The sequence below is a fragment of the Aotus nancymaae genome, unplaced genomic scaffold, assembly GCF_030222135.1.
Source record: "Aotus nancymaae isolate 86718 unplaced genomic scaffold, 86718_ANA_hifiasm-v0.15.2.pri h1tg000007l, whole genome shotgun sequence".
Taxonomy (NCBI): domain Eukaryota; kingdom Metazoa; phylum Chordata; class Mammalia; order Primates; family Aotidae; genus Aotus; species Aotus nancymaae.
Genome location: NW_026988418.1, coordinates 34,018,147 through 34,040,352, shown reverse-complemented (window position 1 = coordinate 34,040,352; position 22,206 = coordinate 34,018,147). Strand labels below are relative to the sequence as shown.

The 22,206-nt window shown below is 37.9% G+C and overlaps 1 protein-coding gene across 5 annotated transcripts in view; it reads left to right on the top strand.

Annotated features, from left to right (window-relative positions):
• The window catches only part of PTGER3 (prostaglandin E receptor 3), a 187,233-nt gene that overhangs the window by 65,119 nt on the left and 99,908 nt on the right, over nt 1-22,206 (top strand). Inside the window, exons 3-5 of one of the 5 annotated variants that reach the window (XM_064372506.1) lie at nt 3,730-3,855; nt 15,645-15,736; nt 19,369-20,335. The exons of 2 other annotated variants lie outside the window; for them this stretch is intronic. In XM_064372506.1, the coding sequence (XP_064228576.1) occupies nt 3,730-3,855; nt 15,645-15,736; nt 19,369-19,372 (222 nt within the window). In that variant the 3' untranslated portion in view covers nt 19,373-20,335. Of the gene's footprint in view, nt 1-3,729; nt 3,856-15,644; nt 15,737-18,114; nt 19,074-19,368; nt 20,336-22,206 lie in introns of those variants that run through there. 2 more of the 5 variants (XM_064372508.1, XM_012442603.2) reach the window with 2 other exon arrangements.

The window sequence follows — 22,206 nt, the reverse complement described above, 5'->3', positions numbered from 1 at the left end:
TATAGCTTCTTGAGCTCCAGTCATTATTCTGCCTTCTGGTCAGCAGTAAGAAGGAAGGAGTAAATAAAGAAGGATGTGCCTCTTTCCTTTGTGAAGACTTTTTAGAAGTCTCATTACTTCTGCTCACAAATAATCAGCTGGAACTTAGCCACACTGCCACAGCTAACTGGGAGAGTCTGGAAATGCAGTGTTTTAGTTGGTACCCAGCTCATAATCAGGGCTATGGTAGAGAGAGGAGAGAGTGGATATTAGGAAGCAATTGGAAACCTCTGCTATAGTCAGAGAATGGCTCCTTATTTTATGTACCTATATTGCATAACTTTTAAAACGCCCTATGGGTTATTTTATGTCAAAAAATTTATCAAGGTTTTGCTTGAAGATCACAGTTACCATATTATTAAGAATAAGAGAAGCTGAATGATAATTTGCTGTATTACTTCACATTTAAAGTTAAACAACTGGTTTTTTTAACCACTTTTATGTAAGACCCAGATTCCAAATGGTCATATTGTGACTCATGAGGCTTTAGTCATTTTTATTTTGATACTCCTATCACTTAGAGAAATGAGAATGCATTGTGAATTTAGACACTTCATAACCACTAACAACATACAATGTATACTACATAATGAGAGCTGTTTAACAATAAAATATTTTTATTTGTAAGGATTCAAGGTTTTCTTTTAATGCCTAGCATAATGTCTTACACATGAAAGATATCTAATCAATGAGTGCTAAATTGAATTGACCTTCACTACTCAGCTGAATTTATTTATCTGATGTGTAAAAGACCCTTGACAGCTTCTGCTAGTTTCCAATCATTATTCTCATGGCAGTGTCACACACAAATGATTTAATTTGATTGTGTTGGGCGGTTGTGATTATGCCTATGCATAGCCAGGACCACAGGGAACAAGTCACTTTTCAGCCGTGTTAAGTGTTTTGCCCCAGACAGTGACCACACCTGCAGCTTCAGGGATTAGGAAATCTTCCAGAACACTGAAGTGCATAGAGCTCAATCAAATCAGCTCTTACTTGGAGAATAAAGATCGATTTATCATGGAATTCATTACTTAGTGCAATTACCACATTTATGACAGTCTAATCTTATTTAATCCTTCTCAACTATGGATGTGGTAATATACTATAAGAGTGCATTGAATATTTTCTGTTTATCTGAGCTATATTTCTAGTAATTTACCTTGTAAAAACTGTAGGTAAAATTGCGATGAGACCCTTGATTGACTCTCATATTACTGATTACACAAGAAAAGATAACTCACATGTTTTGTCAGACTTAATTTATCTTTAGACGTATATTCTTAGAATGGCCTGTTTTTATTAGTTATCTTGGACACTGTTTTCGTTCCCTTCCTGGTCACCTTTATAATACATCAAACTGGAAAAGAAAAGACTCATATTCACAGATTTATAAAGGGGAGAACCATATTTGTTTAGTGCTATGGAAATCTGTTTGGCTTTTAAGAGTGTCTGTTTTTGCTAATGGCTAGGATGAAAATTATACAGTGTACAATTAGGCTGTAATACAATTACAGTACATGCTAATTGTAAAATTAATACAATTTTAGGAACTTAAATATATGTTTAAAATTTTTCTACATAGAACAAAACTCTCACAAATTCTTGGTCTCTGCTGGCTGCGGCAGGGGCTGGGAGGTAGAAGAGTAGGAGATGGGTTCTTGATCTTGCAGTTGAAGATACTTTGTCCATCCATTTTTTTCTCAGTTTGGGTTAATTCATTCTCTTTGAGGCAAACGTCTTTCACGATTTCTCCAAGCACCCTCTTTCCTTAGCCAAGATGGCATCTGAGTGAAAGAGAAAGCCCAGATTCCCTTGTGATAACATGGGTAAGTGAAGGGAGGCTGCCTGTCAAAAGCAGTCCTGATCCTGCCCTTTGGGTCCTCCCTAAAATCCCCAGAATCAATTGTTTTCATGCCTGGTTTCTAGATAGCCGCTGGCATCCAGCATTGACTTCAGTGCTGGTGAAACCTGGAAACAGTTTCCTCAGCATGTTCTAGCCCTGTGGCCTTGCTTCCTTGACTTGGCCCCACTGTCCTCTCAGTGGCACAGAAGACCCTTGAGGCACCACAGTCACTTCCTTCCTCCAGACCATCGCCTTGGGCTCTTCCCCCATAGGAACTGCTGTCTCTGCCACAGTGTTAGAGGAAAGGGGACCTGTTCCAGATCCCAAAAGACGGTTCTTGGATCTTACACAAGAAAGAATTCAGGGTGAGTCTACAGAGCAAAATGAAAGCAAGTTTATTAAGAAAGTAAAGGAATAAAGAATGGCTACTCTATAGACAGAACAGCCCTGAGAGTTGCTGGTGGCCCATTATTATGGTTATTTCTTGATGATTATGCTAAACAAGGGGCTGATTATTCAGGCCTCCCCTTTTAGACCAAACAGGGTAACTTCCTGATGTTGCCATGGCATTTGTAAACTGTCAGGGTGCTGGTGAGAGTGTAGCAGTGAGAATGACCAGAGGTCACTCTTGTCGCCATCTTGGTTTTGGTGGGTTTTGGCCAGCTTCGTTACTGCAAGCTGTTTTATCAGAAAGATCTTTATGACCTGTATTTTGCGCTGACCTCCTCTCTCATCCTGTGACTTAGAATGCCTCACCGTCTGGGAATGCAGCCCAGTAGATTTCAGAGTTGCTCTGGTTCAAATGCCTCTGACAATGTCATCTTGGCCCTACTCACAGCAACTTCATTGCAGTCTCTATGGTGTTGAGTTTTCCACTGCCTTCCATAAGCCACAGGGAGAGTTCAGGGAGGCTGGAAGAGAGTCAGGGAACCGTAATTGGCTTTCTCTTTCGTGTCCATGCATGCGTGTGGTGACACCTCATGAGCCTGTGTACTACAGAGCTTGGGACCATTTCTTCTATGTGATGTTTCTATTCTTTCTCCTGCTTCTGGATTTTGACTCTGAGGCCATTGTAATTGAGAAGGAAGGACATCATCTCCTACTCCTCCTTCTATGCTGTCTCCTCTTCTAGCACTAGAAGGATTTCGTCTGGAAAGACCCTTCCTCCTGCTGCTCAACTTGGCATTGGCTCTCTCATTTCCTTGGGGCTATCATGATGGAAGGGTTTTCATGAGTGGGGAGGGGATAGGAGACAATATTATCACCAATTCAAGAAAATATATTTGGAAGTTTTTGAAGATTTAGAGAGCATTTTTGTTGTTTCACCAAAATACTTCTTTGATTTTTCTGAAGTATGTAACCATATTCTTAAACTGCCTTTGAAAACTACAACTTTTTCTTATTTTTTTCTTTAAATTATTAACTGGGATGTGAGTTCCTGGGCTTTCCTTATTGATAAGAAAAAATTTTTTTTAAATTTTATTTCTAGAGACAGGGTCTTACTGTGTTGTCTACGCTGGAGTGCAATGTTACAATCATAGTTCATCCTATCTTCTAGCTCCTGCGCACAAGGGATCCTTCCATCCTTCAGAATAGCTGGGGCTACAGGCTCACTCCAGCACAACTGACTAATTTAAAACAAGTTTCATTTGTTTGTTTGTTTGTTTGTTTGTTTTTTGGTAGGGACAGATCTTGCTATGTTGCCTGGGCTGGTCTTAAATCCCTGGACTCAAGTGATTGTCCCACCTCTGCCTTGCAGAGTTGCCCTTATTGTTTTATTAGTAGAGCAATTTTGAATAGTTGGAATAATTTTGTTAATTTAATGAATTCTTTTTTTGAGACAGAGTCTCAGTCTGTTGCCCAGGCTGGAGTGCAGTGGCATGATCTTGGCTCACTGCAACCTCCATCTTCCGGGTTCAAGTGATTCTTGTGCCTCAGCCTCTGAAGTAGCTGGGATACAGGGGATAAAGGTGAGTTCTACCACACCTGGCCAATTTTTGTATTTTTAGTAGACAGGGTTTCACCACATTGAGCAGGCTGGTCTTGAACCCTTGACCTCAGGTAATCCACCAGCCTTGGCCTCCCAAAGTGCTGGGATTACAGGTGTGAGCCACCACACCCAGCCTTAATGAATTGTAATAATGTTACCATTTAAATCAATTAGCAACAAAGCAGATACAACAGCTAAGCCACACAGAACTGTTTAGTAACAACAGTTTCTAGTACTCAACCTAATGGTTATGTGTACAATTAATCCTTTGGCCAGCTCAGGCTTTCCATGGCAATAAATCTCTAGGGACTAGGATCTTTCAGGAGGCAGCCTCTGGTTAAAGTTTATTTCCAGGGATATGACTGTTTCCTCATGGTTCCGAAAGCCAGGAGGCTCCACTTGTGGAACAAACCAATCAAATTCAGTGAATCAGGAAGTGGCAAAGAGTTCAGAGAAGGATTGGTCTCTAGATTACTGTAATTTTGATACCAATAATTGTTCTTCCTTTTGCTTGTTTTACCTTTACAGAGCTGTGGAGCACATACAAGATAAGGCAGGATGTGAGTCTGACCAGGTGTGCTTGGTTATCACCAGGCTTCAAAAAAAAAAAAAAAACTCCCTTCGACATATACAGTGCATTCTAAATCAGTCAGCAAATCATAACTAGTGTCACTCTGTGTCAGGCATTGCGGTGGGTTCTTGGGAGTTACATTTATGACACAGTCTCTGATTTGAAAGAGCTTGAATCTTGTTGAAAAGACTATACACTCATTCGCCGAATATTTAATGAGTTCAGACTACGGGATAGGCACTGTGATATGTGGGCATAGAGCAGCAACAGGATAGATTTGAACCCTGCCTCCATGGAACTGATAATCGAGTGGTACTGATATTCAATAGGTGACTCTGGATGTTTCCAAATATTCCCAATTCTAGCCATAGAGGGTTCTTTTTTTTTTTTTTGAGATCAATTAAAAAAACTCAAGCACCACATTCTGGATGAATTCATAAAATGCAGTCCCTCTCGATCACTCTGATGATTCTAGGGAGTCATTAGGTTCTGGCCGTCACCTGACAGGTCTCTCTCTGGACTGTGGCTTTGCATTTCCACAGGTCCCTTCAGGCTCTCTTAGATCCGTTTCTCTAGGTGGCTGTCCTCTCTCTACTGTGCTCTTAATCTATCTGGAAAGCCTCTTTTTTATTCTTCAAAGCTTCACCCTCGTAAATCTCCTCGCTAACTTATTTGTTTAGCTTCTTTTTAGAAATTTGTGATTTATTTTATTTTTAATTGACAAATAATCACTGTGTATGTTCTGTATAGGGTATGATGTGATATTTTGATATATGTTTACACTCTGCCATGATTAATTTAAGCCAATTAACAAACGTATCACCTCTTTATGAGTCTTTACTGAGACCTTCAACTGACCCAAGGGTGAATGGGGAAGGAGAAAGTGAAAAACAATGGAATTTAAAAGCATAGATAACTACTCCTAATGTTTATTAACTGCTCCCTTTCATAGATATCCACAAACGGACAGTAAATTTTTTAGCTCTGCTAATATGGAGTGGGAGAGAGAGAGGAATGATGGTGGAGAGGTGGACAGGAGACTTGTGGCTGATGAAATAGATACTGGTCTTTATTTTAAGGACAACAGAAAAATAAGCAATTTTACCAAGCAAATATGTAGGGATGTCTGTGTATGTATGTTTGTAATGAGCAGGTTTTCTTTAGAAACAATCGTGTGGAGAATGGCTTAGCTACCAACATTAGGTGGCATATGCCAGATGCTGCATGAGCAGGAGCGGTGTCATGTACTGATCAGTTTTCCCTCCCAAATCTGAAAGTAGATCTGTCAGACATGAGGAGTTTCTTCCCAACAGCCCAGGGGAGTAGAATACTGCAGTCCAATCACAAAAGATATTCCCAAAGTGGGAGACAGCAGGTGTAAGACCGAGCTTATTTATATAGCAGGTCTGTGTGATTATACACACTATTGTAAATATACCTGGTAGAATAATTTCACGGAGAAAAAGTCCCTCTTGACCTGGTAGCAGATGTAGATGTACAGCAAAGTGAATGAAGCTGAAGCTTCAAAGTCTCTCACTTGCACAGGCCTTTACCTAGACCGTGGACCTAGTTTCATGTTCATTTTATTAAAGAAAGTTTTATATTCTTCAAAACCCAGATCCACTTCTGTCCCGTATAGTCCACAGGTAGACATGGAGAAAGTGGAATTTGAACTTGCCCTTGAAAGAAAATTATGTCACATAGAATATGTCACAAAGAATGGGACAACTGTGGGGGCAGTGTGGAGGGTGCACTGGAGGGCCAAGAGTCAATTGATTGATGGGTACCAGGGATTACTAAAGCAAAGATCAGATACCTGAACTCATCTTTGCATTGGTTGGTTATTTAGGTTCTTTGGGAAATAGGAAATAGATCACCACTTATGTTAGCTTAAGCAAGAGGAGGTTTATTGTAATAGAAACAGCATTATGGGAGGGGCACAGTGGCTCATGCCTATAATCTCAACACTTTGGGAGGTTGAGGTGTGAGGATCACTTGAGCTCAGGAGTTAGAGACCACCCTAAGCAACATAGTGAGACCCTGTCTCTACAAAAAGATGAAGACATTAGCAGGGTGTGGTGGTGCATGCCTGTAGTCCCAACTACTTGGAAGGCTGAAGGAGGATTGCTTGAGCCCAAGATGTCTACATTGTAATGCGCTGTGATTGTGCCACTGCACTCCAGCCTCGGTGACAGAGACAGACTCTGTCCCAAAAAAAACAGAAGAAAAGGAAAACAACATTATGGCTTGGAGTGTGTAGGCTGGAGTTGGAGAGTAGATTAAGATCCCAAAAATCAACAACTGGAATAAACGGAGTCTCTTGCCTGTTGTCCATCATTACTGGACCCAGCTATTTTCTACTTGTCATAATTGTGTTTCTATTGACGGTTGCCTTTCTTTCTCTGTATTGTCAATATAATTTCTTAGCTTAATTATGTTCTTCCTCATGTTCCTGAACTAATCTTCCTCATTTTCTTGACATTTTCAAGAAAGGAAGTCTCTTCCTTATAAGGTCATTGCTCCTTGACTGGCAAAGTCATAGATCAGCGGTTAATCTGTGGCTTGGACTTGCATACCTTGTCCAATCAGGTATGCCTAGGACATACAGAATCTTTGCACAAAATAGGTGACCTGTAGTTGTCCCTTCAGAAGTTGTGGGGCAAGAAATTTCCCTTACAAGAACCTACAGGTGAGGCTAGCATAATCAATGGCCTGTCCATTACAGCTGAAATAAGAATAGCTAATATTTTCTGAGTGCTTACTTTGTGCCATTGTGTCAGATTCTGCTCTAAGTGCTTGATATGCATTAACCCCTTTCTAAAAAATTTAAGAGTCAAGGTCTTGATCTGACACCCAGGCTGGAGTGCATCGGTACAATCATGGCTCATTGCAGCCTCAAATTCCTGGGCTCCAGGAATCCTCCTGCCTCGGTCTCCCAAAGCGCTGGGATTATAGACATAATGGGTAGCCAGCATTAACCCTTTTAATTTCACCAATAATCTTATAGGGGTAGTTGAAACCTTTATTCCCATTTTACCAAGAAGGAAACTGAGGCCCAGCCAGTTGCAGTAACTTGCCCAAGGTCACGCGGCTAATAACCGATGGAACCAGGATTCTAGCTGGGCAGTATGTTCTAGAGTTTACCCTTCTTCCTGCCTTAGGTTTTTGGTTATCAGTCTCCCTAAACTGTGTCAAAGTCTCCACTTATTTGAACGTGGTAACAGTTCCATTTCTCCAGTCTTAGTCCAAACGTGAAACATCCGCAATAACCAACTGTATTTGCATGCTGGCTTCCACTCTTCCTCATTCAGTCCTGTCTTTGTTCAAGCCTTCCCCCTCCTCCCTTCCAGTTCTTTTCATGCCCTACACTTCCTTATGAAACCTCAACTCTCCTCAATTACTTTTGTATTTCCCCTTTCTCTGAATTCTTAAGGCTTCTACAGGCTGTACTGTTGTGAGGAGACCAGTATAATTGCATTTAAGGTCTATTATCTTTAGAATACATTTTCATGTAGAAAGAGAAAAACACAGAACCCCTTTAAAAGATGAAGATTCAGAAGGCAGTACTTAGAAGTCACAAAGCCTAGTAACAGTATAATCTCTTTGGATAGTGAGGCTGTAAAAACCCCAAAAGATGAAGTTAAATTGAGAAGATTGTAAAGCATTAGAGCCTTTAACATAGTTAGAGTTGCTCCGAGTCTCTTGAGGGCTATGAGAATGATCCTTGGAAGGAGAGTCCCTGGCCTACCCACTTCGTTTCTCCAGGCGGTTTGAATTCTGAGAGGGAAGATAAGAAAGGAAGGAAACTTTGGAAAGTAAGAAGGGGAAACCGTTTATTTTTGTTGTTGGTGTGATATAGCAGGCCCCGGACTAGAAATGATGGCTCACACCCCAAAAGACCAGCAAATAAATAATGACAGGAGATAATGTGCCAGCTGTACCCATTTCCTCAGAATTCTGCTGAAGTTACAAATCTATCTTTATTCCCTGTGCAGAATAACTAATTGATTTTTTTATGAAAGCAATCTTTTTACAGCTAAATTATGAATTAGGCACCAAAAACCTGGTTTCTAGTTCTGGTTCCAGGCCTAGATTTGAGCAAGTCAACTTCGCTCAGCTTTATTTTATTTTTCACCTATAAAATAGAAATATCTACTCACTGATAGACATTGTATATAAAAACCTGTAGAAGAAATTGTCCATTCACACACCGCCTAGTAATTACACCACGATGCGGCTGACTCTGGTTTAGTCACTGAGGGTCCATTAACAAACAGAAATGTGAAAATCTCTGCTCTTGTGGGGCTCACTGAGTAGTATAATTGGCCAGGTCACATATTTTAGTTTTTTAACCCTGCTTAGTTACCCACACCTTTATTTTTTGTTAATAAACAAGCATTTGCTGAATAAGGTATGTAGGGTATTTATGAGTGGATTAAATCTACAAGTCTATTACTGGGCCTAGTGATAGAGCAGGAAGAGGAAGCTAGATTCCAGATAGGATTTGGCTGCAAGCTAGCTTTGTGGCTATAAAAAAAAAAAATGTGGCTTCAAATCCTCGTCTGTAAATAAGAGAATTGGATTACATCAGCTCCAAGGCTCATTTTAGCTTTAAAATGTGCAGTTTTGTTTACTCCCACAGGGATCACCACCCTGTTGGTGGCAGCTGGCATGATGCCTAAGAAGAACTTTTCAGTGCTCAGAATACACCGTCAATTCTAACAAAGTAGATTGGGAAGCATCGCCATACTATGCTCTGAAGTGTCATTATATGCCACTTTCTATTATTTCTTGTTATTTCAATTGCTTCCCAGCTAGAGCACACACTCCTGCAAGGCAGGAATCAAGAAGTGCATTATTCCTATTATTATCTGGACCCAGAAAGATTCCTTTGATATCAGAAGCCTGGATTTGTATTTCTAAAATTATCTATGCTTTCCCCCTTGAGTAGGTCAAATGCTGCTCATACTACCTTATATGTTTTACTTATTAATTTGACCAATTAACCAATCCCATTTATGTCATGAACAATATAAAATTTAGTTCTGCCCTTATCGGAATAATGTGTTCATTCCAGCTTAACGAAGTTTCATTATACTTGCATAAAAGCAGCGGGGTGGCAGGGGGAGGTTTGTAAAGACTAGAACTTAATATGCAGTACAGGTATATCTAGCCTGAGTACTGCAATACCAAAGATGAAAGCATACACCAAAAGTTTCTAAGAGACTAGTTTTGTTAGCACAGGAATGAAAACCAATTATAGAATTTGGAGGGAGTGAGGCAGTAGAGTGTGGTTAGGACATGTGTTTTGGAACTAGACTGCTGGCATTTGAATTTAAACTCTGCCACTCACCTGGAGGTGACCCTAGGCAAGTTACTTCACGTATCTATATGTCAGTTTCCACATATCTCATTTCATTTTATTAAAGATAAATTTCATTTTATTGAAGATGATAAGAGTACCAATTACAAAGAATTAAATGAATTATTATTTGTAAAGTGTTTGAACAGCGCCTGACAAAGGGAGAGAAACTTCTAATTCTGTTCAGTTGTTTAGGAGGGAGTTAAAATGAGAGGAATTAGGAGCAACAGAGACTGTATGTCACTTAAAGAAACTAGTGTTAAAAGAAGGCAAAACATCGGACTGCACTCGTAGGAAGGAGTAGAGACAAACAGTGAAGCACAGGTGTTTGTGTGGATTTTGTTTCCCAAGACAAGGGAAATGTCCATATATTTGAAAGTGGATGGAAAGGAGCCAGTGGTCCGGAAGTTGGAAGAGGGAGGGGATAACTATGGGAGTAGAATGTCCTGTAACAAGGACATAGGTAATCAGAGGTGAAGAGAGGGAATTCTAGGAGAGTTTCCTCTTAGTTCCTGTAAAATCTAGCTAGCTTTATGCCATGTTACAAATCTGGCACTGAAAATCTGGAAGTGACAGCACAGACCATCATAGCCCTCAGATACTTAGGATCAAGCAGTGGATAGGGATAAATTAGTGAGCTGGTGTGGGTGAGCAGAGAGAACTATTAATGACACGATGGAAAGAAGCTATAACCATGTGGTACCGCTGGGTCGTTCTGGAAGGAATCTCGCAGACAAACTAGCATAGTGTTCAGCCCACAGAGGCAGCGTGTCTCTGTGAATACAGGCATCAGGCATCCTCAGCTGAACCATAACCGGCCACAGGGTCCACAAACGAGCCACAGCAGAAGGCCAGACAAATGAGCTGTGTTTGTAGTCTCCAGTTGGTGTTTGTGGAGTGCCCATTCACACATCAATCATCTTTCAGTATTGCCATAGGAAAACAATTTGGCCCAAGAGTTAAATTCAGATTGGAAGATCAACACCGACCCTCCCTCCAAATACACAAATAAATAGCCTGCACCACCTAACTGAATTATTTTAAAATATCCTGTAACACATCTTAGTAAACAAAGCTGTTTTAAATGAAATCCTTGGGCTCTCACATCCAGAGGGAGGATAAACTTTGCTGGCAGATTGATATCTTATATGTTTGGCAATTTGGGAAGAACACAGCAGAGCTGCGAGTTTAGTTGACACAAGAACAAGATTTATTTCAGTCAGGAAGATCCTAGGCTGCATGAATGAAGATTTATGGCTATAAGCGCTGATATGTCTAAGAGAAGCCCATTAGTACCTGTTTATCCTTATACTTTCAGGACAGGCCATATTTGGTGTGGATGAAGAGCGGTGTATCAAAGGGTTTAAGCACTAAATGAAATTAAAGGCAAAGGGGCTTGACATCACCTGACATATGGCAGTCTTTATCTTTTAGAAATGGGAAACTTTCAAAGATATTTATGGTTTGCCAAGATTTGCCTTGGAAACAATATGAAGGATATGTTAGAGAGAAGGAAAACTTGGATCAAAAACATTAGTAACAAGGCTATTACTAGATCAAATCATATATAATCTTCAATACACAACAATTTTTAAAAATGTAATTTATTTTTTTGAGCAGTCCACAGCAGAATTGAGAAATACAGAGATTTTTCACAGAACTTCTGTCCCCACATAAGCATAGCCTCCTCCATCATCAATGTCCCTGGCCAGAGTGGTATATTTGTTGCAACTGATGAACCTACAATGACAGCATTATTACCCAAAGTCCATAGTTTACATTAGGGTTCATCCTTGCTGTTGTACATTCTATGGGTTTGGAAAAATGTAAAATGATGTATCTACTAATATGGAATCGTAGATTAGTTTCACAACCCTAAAAATCCTCTGTGCTCTGCAAACGATGCCTCTAGGAAAATATATGCTTCAGAACTCCCGGCTCTTCACAAACTACCTTGCAGTGCCTCATTCTTTTAGGTTTTTTTTTTTTCAATCTTCTGCTATTTGGCATTATACAGGTATGTGATATCGAAATTCCTACAGCTGTAATCTGCTTCTAAAGTTTAGCCAACAAATAATGCAAGCCCAAGGGCATTTCCTTTGTGAAGGCAGGCCTTGAAATAAGAACCAAACAACATAATAGCAAGAAGAGAAGCCTAGTGGTCAGCTAAGGTGAGAACTTATCCTAACCGGATCGTTCTTCAGCATACGGAGAATCTTCTCACATAGGAGTATAAAGGTGGCTTTGAAAGTCTTGCAGAAAGAAGGAGAGAGATCCAAGATGGCTGATCACTAGCAGCTTGGGCTCCTAGCTCCCAGTGAAAGCGCAGAGAACGAGAGGACGCCACACTTTCAGACGAATATTTGTTGCTCACGGACCAGGAGATTCCCAGCAGAGGAGCCCCACGTGTCGCCAGGGCGACTCTTGTGGCCGGCGCGGTGGTTTTGCTGGTGCCTTAGCGCGCCAGTTTTTGGTGCAGAGTCCGGAGATTCCCGGGCAGAAAAGCACCATCAATCTTAACACCGCTATTTTGGCCGGCGCAGTGGACTGCTCAGATTTCGGCGCTGGGAATCAACAAGTTGGACGTCTGCTCGGAGACCTAGTTAGAAAGTCGGTAATTACAAAGACAACAGACGGATAAATATATAATGAAGGGAAGAAATCAGTGTAATAAGGCAGAGAATACTCAAAATCAGAATGCCTCTCCCTCTACAGGGGATCACAATTCCTCATCAGTAACAGAACAAGGCTTAACAGATTACGAGTGTGTTCCAATAACAGAAGCAGGCTTCAAAACGTGGGTGATAAGAAACTTCTGTGAATTAAAAGAACTTGTTCTAACCCAATGCAAAGAAACTAAGAACCTTGAAAAAAGGTTTGACGAAATGTTAACGAGAATGGACAATTTAGAGAGGAATATAAGTGAATTGATGGAGCTGAAAAACACAACACGAGAACTTTGTGAAGCATGCACAAGTTTAAACAGTCGAATTGATCAAGTAGAAGAAAGGACATCAGAAGTCGAGAACCAGCTCAGTGAAATGAAACGAGAAGACAAGATTGGAGAAAAAAGGATGAAAAGGAATGAGCAAAGTCTCCAGGAAATATGGGACTATGTGAAAAGACCTAATTTACGTTTGATAGGTGTACCTGAATGTGATGAAGAGAATGAATCCAAGTTGGAAAATACTCTTCAGGATATCATTCAGGAAAATTTTCCCAACCTGGCAAGGCAGGGTAATATTCAACTCCAGGTAATACAGAGAACACCACAAAGATATTCTTCAAGAAGACCAACCCCAAGGCACATAATTGCCAGATTTATTAGGGTTGAAATGAAGGAGAAAATACTAAGGGCAGCCAGAGAGAAAGGTCAGGTTACCCATAAAGGGAAACCTATCAGACTTACAGCAGATCTCTCAGCAGAAACCCTACAAGCCAGAAAAGAGTGGGGACCAATATTTAACATCCTTAAAGAAAAGAACTTTCAACCCAGAATTTCCTATCCAGCCACACTAAGCTTTATAATTGAAGGAAAAATTAAATCCTTTGCGAACAAACAAGTACTTAGAGAGTTAACCACCACCAGGCCTGCTTTACAAGAGCTTCTGAAAGAAGCACTATACATATAAAGGAACAACCAATATCAGCCTTTCCAAAAATATATCAAAAAGAAAAGAACATTAACACAACGAAAAATTTACACTAACTAATGGGCAAAACAGCCAGCTAGCATCAAATGCTAGTATTAAAGTTATATATATTCTAATTGGATAAAAAGCCAAAACCCATTGCTATGCTGCATCCAGACCCATCTCACATGCAACGATACACAAAGACTCAAAACAAAGAGAAGGAGGAAGATTTATCAACCAATCAGAGAGTAAAAATAAACAAATAAAAAGCAGGAGATGCAATTCTCGCCTCTGATAAAGTAGACTTTAAAGTAACAAAGAGCAAAAGAGGCAAAGAAGGACATTACATAATGGCAAAAGGATCAATGTAACAAGAAGAGCTAACGATTTTATAGATCAATGAGACAGAAAATTAACAAGGACATCCAGGACTTGAACTCAGACCCGGAACAAGTAAACTTAATAAACATTTATAGAACTCTCCACTTCAAATACATAAAACATACATTACCACCTCACACCTATTCCATAAGTGACTACATAATTGGAAGTAAATCACTCCTCAGTAATCGCATAGCATTTCATAGGTTTAAATGAAATATTGGTTGGCTGCTCATTTGTTATTTTCTTCCCTTATTCCTTCCTGTTTACATCAAGTATAATTATTGGTATAAAAGAGGTTTTCAATACCCATTACTAAACTGCATTCTAGCCTGGGCAAGAAAGCAATACTCCCATTCTCTCTCTCTCTTTCTCTTCCTTTTTCCTCCTCTTCTTTATTCTTTTTCTTTCTTTCTTTCAAAAAATAAAAATAAAAAAGAAAGTCTTGCAGAAAGAAAAAAAAAACTGTTTTCCTTTCTCCTCCAGGTCTGACCAGTCTTCCAGAACCATAAAATTTCTGTGCAAATTGCCGCTAAACTTTTTCTGTTTGTTCTGAAATAGGTATTGGTCAAAATGTAATTTTTGCTGCAAAGAAGACATGGCATTTTATGACTTTTCACACAGCACTGCCTACCTAAAACAGAAATCACCCATTTGCTTAACACAGTTAAGGATTGGAAAACTGTATGTCTGTCTGGACAACTTATATAATGCCATGCCACTTAAGATGGCCATGCTGTTTAAGATAATCTGAATTACATTTTTGAGAAAAAAAAAAAAAAAACCTTAGAAAACTAACTTAAAAAGGCTGAAGATAAAATAGAATTCATTTTATCCTGTCTTTTTCTTATAAGACTATTATTGAGAAATGTATAAAAAAACAAATCATTTTTCAACTGTGACATCCAGTGAATTTAGGCCATAATGTGGAGAGTGCTGTTGAGGGATGGGCCTCAGGACTGCCCCACAGCATTGTCCCCTTATGCCACAAGTGCTTATCCACTGTGATTTATGTGCCAGGCACCGTGGTAGCTGCTGGAGACTCAGTGACAAGCAAAACCAGGTAGGGTTCCTGCTCTCGTGAAGCTTATAGCTTAGATACAATGACAATTATTCAATAAATAATCACACACATAACTATAAGTTTCAAACAACAGGACTTCCTGAAAGGAAAAATAGTAGATGTCATATAGTAGGGAACCAGTCTTAGTCAACAGGATGCTCTCCAAGAAAGTGATTCTCTAAGTCAGGTGATAAGAAATGGAAGCATACTCCAGGCAGAAGAAAGTGCGCAGGCCGTGAGGTATAAAGGAGGATGACACTGTTTATACTGCTCAAAGATGGCTGGTGTAGCCTGAGCACATAAGACCAAAAGGGCAACAAGTTTGAAAAGAGGCTGAAGTTGCATTCCGAGGCCAGAGAAAACAGCCTTTGAGGTCATGTTAAGAATTCTAGACTTTATCCCAGAGCAATGGGAAATCATGAAAAATAATAAGCTGGAGGGTGACTGAATTAGATTTCCCTTCACCAATCGCTTGAGGTCAATGAGTTTTTATTTAGCATTTAACAAGTCCTGTGATAACTTCCCCAGTCATAGCAGACATGGTCTCTGCCCACAAGTGATATTTGGTGTGTAAATGTAGGAGGAAATAAGTGTGAGTCAAAGCATGAAAGTAGAAATGAGATGGTCTTAGGAAGATAATATCTAAAACATCCTTATTGATCAGTAGCCAATGTGACTTTGATATGCAGATTTTGGTTTTGCTTTTCTTCCAAAATACTCAAGGAAGTGTCCTTTGAAATCCTCTGTCTGTTCACAGATCAGGTACCACACAGACAACTATGCATCCAGCTCCACCTCCTTACCCTGCCAGTGTTCCTCAACCCTGATGTGGAGTGACCATTTGGAAAGGTGAGATTTAGAAACTGCCGGGATTTACAGCATAGCCTCCCTCATCTCTCTGTTCTAATCTGAGTTCATGCTATAAAGGCAGAATATCTCTGAGAATTAAAATGCAAATTAAGCATACACATCTGATTAAGAGTACTAGATTCCTTAGAGGAATTCTCGTTTTTAAAACTTTGCTTAAGTTTCCTCCAACCAAGACATTTTTGAAAGTCTGATATTGTGACTGATCAAGCCTTTTGCCATGAAAGAATCTGTAAGTCACTGAATTTTTCATAGTAAAGACAGCTTCCAGGAGTATGTTAAGGCTAAGCTACTCCTACTTTAATTAGTTATCAGAATCCAGTGTGTTCGTTACACGGCTCATTTGGCTAGCACACTCTTAGTTGCACTTTTGATTAGATCTATTTTGAATAAAACATGTACTTCAATGAATGAATACTCCAAAAGGCAGAACATAATGCCAAATGTGATGTATGATTGGCCATGTCGAATTTTCAGCTTTCGTTTCCTCCCTCAAACACCTCTTTTTAATATTTCTGTTAATAGCTAATTGAGTGGAAAGTCTGCTGGGTATTACAGCATTGTGTGATTTCTTTTTCTCTTTAAGAAAGAATGTGAAAAGGCTTATTTTTGCATAGGTAGCACACCAGACTTATCAAATGTGAAAAAGCATGCTAATTTTATTTTATTCTCCAGATAAGGCCAGGTACAGTAACTCCTCTGCCCTGTAGCAGTTGTTATAATGGATATAAACATTCAAGCAGCTCAGTTTCTTTAGACATTCATCCTCCGATGGTTGAGGGAGCTGAGAGATAATCTCCTGCTTTTCAGAGGAAGAGCTGAGTGTGTTTTTCCAATAAAGATGTAGTGTGCCACTTATAGGATAAAAGCAAGCGGGTTGATTCTGGAAATTAGCTTTAAAATCATGAGGTCAATACAATTTTTACTCAACTCACATACCAGACTTATCAAATGTGAAAAAGCATGCTAATTTTATTTTATTCTCCAGATAAGGCCAGGTATGGTAACTCCTCTGCCCTGTAGCAGTTGTTATAATGGATATAAACATTCAAGCAGCTCAGTTTCTTTAGACATTCATCCTCCCATGGTTGAGGGAGCTGAGAGATAATCTCCTGCTTTTCAGAGGAAGAGCTGAGTGTGTTTTTCCAATAAAGATGTAGTGTGCCACTTATAGGATAAAAGCAAGCTGGTTGATTATTGAAATTAGCTTTAGAATCATGAGGTCAATACAATTTTTACTCAACTCACATCTATAATCCTATATCTTTCTATATATATACATATATATAACAAACACACACACACACACACGTGCACACTGTGTACTGTCTTGGTGTTAACACAGATTCCCCTAGAAAACAAATGAAGGGAAACAGAGAGATACCTTATTTCCATCTCTTTTTTGATAGGTTCACTCTAACTCCATTTTTAATTTTTTAAAGTAAATCTTATTACACTTTTGCTCAGTTATAAAAATAAGCTCTGTTCTCTACAGAAACTTTGAAAAATGATGAAAATTAGAAAGAAAAGCAGCTTACTAAACTTTAGTCAGCAAAAATTCAGTATCATGTTAGTGTATTTCTATTCTTTTTTCCTACAGTTTTTTGTTTTATACACTTATGTTAATATTATGATATACATTTTTAAATCTTGCTCTCATTTTATTTAGCATAAAATAAGCATTTCTCAGACTATTTGCAAATTATTTGTAAAGGCATTATAATATTTATGTAATAGGTTATCTAAATAATACACTATAGTTTACTTAACCATAATCTGTGGTCAAATTTGGCACACTGATAAAAATATTACTTTATCATTACCCAAGTACTGAAATACAGAGGTTTTAAAAACTGTTTATATATATTTTTACCATAAGGAGACTTTATGGAATAAGTTATATGTAATATTTAATGTTCTTTAAAGATACACGTAGTCAGAGTGTTTGCTAAAATAATTGTAGAGATTTAAAATTTCATCAACCTTGTGTGATAAAGTGTGCTTCACTCTAACCGGCACTGTTGTACTATCTTTTAAAAAATGAACAGAATACTTGTTCTGGTAGGAAAATGTTCTATTTCCTGGCTATTTCAGCTTGTATTCTTCCTTATTTCTTTTTAGGCTAGCATTATATACTAATTGGAACTTGTTTTTACAACAAGATTATGTGACCATTTATTGTGCCCACAACTGTTTCCTTTTTAAAATAAAACACCATGTAACTACTTCAGATGGGAATGTTTTAAGTGTTTCATGCAAACAAATTTTTTACTTATATTTTATTCCTCACGCCATACACAAAATTAAAAAGCATTATCCCCATCTGTTCTTATTGCATATTTCTCTCTCTATTCTAACAGATAACGAAAGAACGGAGTTGGACATTTTATTGCAATTCCTGCTTCCCTGAATTGGTGTATTTCTTCCCACATGAGAAGGAAAATTACATATTCTGATTTCATTATTTCTTCATTTTTATCTTTTTATTTTAATGATTGTTTTGTCAGTAATACCCATGGAGATGGGTATTTATTATTATAATCTGTGCCTTTGAATATTAGATTGGTTTCTTGGATGGGATTTTGAATATGCATTTAAGAAGTTGGGAAGAATTTCACAGATGATGATTGGAGGAAAAAGTGATGAAAAGAAAGACCTGTGTTCCAGGAGTTTTCTCCAACTTCAAACCTTTATGTGAATCTTAACCAAAGTGAACATCTTTACATTTCATGATAGCTTGATTTTACAATATCAGTTTGAAAAAATCAGTATAAGTTTATGATGGTGACAAGTCAACATATTGAGAGCAATAATTCAACTAATAGGATATGAACTTAATAAGATATAAAAGCAAATGAAGGCAAGAGGGAACCATGACAAAAATATTTATGCCAAATGTATGATTAACATTCTAGAAATGTTTTGTGCTTGTGGGTTTAGCATGGAACTAAAAGTTCCTAAGTCTCAATTCTAATTATGTGTCATTTAGTAACTCAGGAATCTGCTTAATTGTTATTTCTAAGCTTCTGACGACAAAGGAGTGATGCAGCTAAGAGAAACCTTGAAGTGTCATAAAAAACAGATTTGAGATTAGATGATTAGCTGGGCAGTTAGAGTGATAAAAAAAAATCCAGGCAGGCCTTCTGATGCACCATAATCAAGTCAGGATTTCTTAATATTTCTTTGTTGGCAACACACACAAAGGCAAAATTAATAAATAACATAGTGGTTTAATAAAAAATTTTGTTACATTTTTATGAAATAAAAGAATCTATTTTGTCTGTGTTAAAATAAAAACTTTGTGGACTTTTGAAAGATATACTTGTGTCACTTAACAGTTTTCAATGATATGCCGTTACCTGCTTTTAAATTCAACCAGCCTTTCTTCTTGTCCTTTTTTCTTCCTCCCTTTCTTCTGTCCCCTCATTTATTTAATTCACCACATATTCACTGAGTATCTCCACTCTGTCACCTATAGGACATCTTGAGAAGCAATGAAAATATGGTATCAGAATTTTTGCCGTAGGATCCTATGCTGTGACTACATTATCGTTTCTGCCAACTATAATGACTCAATAATAGAGTCCTTCTTTTTTTTTTTTTTTTTTTTTTAGGTAGAGTCTCACTCTGTTGCCCAGGTTGGATGGAACATAGTGGCGCAGTCTCAGCTCACTGCAGTCTCCGCCTCCTGGGTTCAAGCGATTCTCCTTCCTCAGCCTCCCAAGTAGCTGGGATTACAGGCGACCACCACCACGCCTGGCTAATTTCTGTATTTTAGTAGAGAGGGCGTTTCACCATGTTAGTCAGGCTGGTCTCAAACTGCTGACCTCAAATGATCTGCCCACCTTGGCCTCCCAAAGTGTTGGAATTATAGGCATGAGCCACTGCACCTAGCCAGTAGAGTCCTTCTTAAATAGCAGAACCAGTTGTGAATTAGCTGTAAATTATAACTATTTTCTTCTAAATCTATAGTTGAAATGGTCTTAACTAGCACAAAGCCAATGCTATACGTAAAATGAGTGTTACACAATAGATCCTCAGAAAGCATTTACTATGATTAATTCTTTACCCAGACTTATCTCTACCTATTTAATATGAATCTCAATTTCAGCTATAAACTGGGTTTCTGACTGTATGGGTTTAAATGTCATGAACAGAATCAACCAGAAACATTTGGATGCTATTCTTGTTTACAAGACCTCATGATCATTTTTGTCCATGGAAAACCTACCCACTTCCCACATGTTCAGATCTCACCTCTTCCTCAGGCCTTGAAAATTTAAGTATTTTTGCTCTTTCCTTACCTCTGTCCCCAGCTTTGAAGTTACATAGTACTCATTTCAACTATTGTATTGTACTATTCCTTAAATATTTTCATTGTTTATATCTCTTCCCATGTGACAAAACTGTAATTCACATGTTTAGTGTAGAGAACTCTTTTCTTAATTTTTTCCATAGGCCTCTTGGCACTAGTGAAGTGTTTGACACCTAGAAAGATGTTCCTTGTTAAGTAAATTATCAGCAAAGGTAACATTTATGTACAACATTAAAATAAATGAACACGATAGCTCTTTGTTTTTATGTTGTTGTTCATGTTATTGGTTGTTGTCATTTCATGTTAAATTTTCCTGGTTTAAAAATGTTTACCTCCAGGCAGAATAATCACATTAATTATTCTTTTGTTTTTTGGGTTTTTTTTAAAGATAGAGTCTCACTCTCTCACCTAGGCTGGAGTACAATGGCACTATCTTGGCTCACTGCAAACTTGGCCTCCCCAGTTCAAGAAATTCTCCTGCCTCAGTCTCCTGAGTAGCTTGGATTACAGGTGTCCATCACCACTCCCAGCTAATTTTTGCATTTTTAATAGAGACGGGGTTTCACCATGTTAGCCAGGCTGGTCTTGAACTCATAACCTCAAGTGATTCACCTGCCTCAATCCCCCAATGTGCTGGGATTACAGGTGAGAGCCATCATGCCTAGCCCACATGAAGTTTAATATAGTACGTTTAGTAAAGCTTTTTGTTAAAGTAATAAGTAATAAAACAATTGGAAAAGTTAAAAAAATAATGACTATTTGGCTATTTCTCATACAATGAGATTTATCTTTGTCCAATTAGTTTAAAATCTGGTGTAGAGAAACTATATATCTATGTATACATATCGGTATATATATATAAAAAATACTTTAAAAAATAGGCTTTAGTTTTTAGAGTAATTTTAGGTTCACAGCAAAATTGAGCAAGTACAGAGAACACTTTTGTTTATAATCTGCAGAAATGTATCCATTGTATACTAAATTCATTGAAAATAATGTTATATTATATGTGTACTCAAATAATCTGGGTCATGATTCAGCAAAACACTGATTTTTAACAAGTGATTTTATCTTCATTTTCATTATTATTTTCAATAAACACAAATTCTCATCATTATGTAACAAGGTTATAGTGAAGATAGAGTTAACCTTCCAAATAAAGTAAGATCCTTAGGAACTTTGCAAAAAAAAAATTTACTTGTGAAGAACTGATGCTTGATCTACAGTTTTATTGTAATTATAGTAACTACTATAAATCTCTGTGGGATACCTATGTAAAAAAACATATAACATTGATATGCTTTAAGTGGACTGTATAGCCATGAGTCCTGATTATACATGTAATATATTCTGTGTACTTCTAAACTTACAGCTTTTGCTTTGGAAGAAATGAACTGCTGCCTACTCCAACCCCCATCTTATTGAAGCATTAGTGCTTTCATTCAGGCTCACTGCAACCCAGCATAAAAGAAAACAAACAAACAAACAAAAAACCCAGCTGTGCTGTTCCCAAGACAGTTTGGGCCAGGGTAACGTGAAGGGGTGTGCCAAGCCATGCTGAGGTCTTAGAGCAGTGATAGGTAAGAGAACAGAGAATATTGTGTTTAAAAGCTTTGGCTTCCATCATAAGGTATATTTATCTAAGTTCTCCCAAGGAGGGAGGAGAAAAGTAGAGTCATTATCTTTTAATAATAAAATATATCCACAGAATATATGAAAATTCAGACAGAGTTATTGGATCTGTGTTTTTAGTATCTATAAAAATATTTTTAAAAATTAAATAATGAAATAAAAGAAAATCAGACAAATGAATTAAGAGAAGTCTATCAACATCCACAGTAATTGGAAGCACATTTCAAAGAAACCAGTTCTTAAGCTAATTGTCACTATGCAGGTATCCTAAGGATCTGTATAAAATATACTTTTTTCATTATAGTTTTAGTTATTAGACTACAGAAGTGTTTAATTGCTGTCTTAAAAATATTTGTGCTCATTTTTCATTAATCCAGCCTTGTTGACTATTTTATTAATTCAAAATATTTCTAAGCTCATCCTAGATTTTTGACAACTTTATTTTCAGTCTCTGAATTTTTTTTACTTTAAAATAATTTGTACAATATGTATTTTTAAGAGCTTC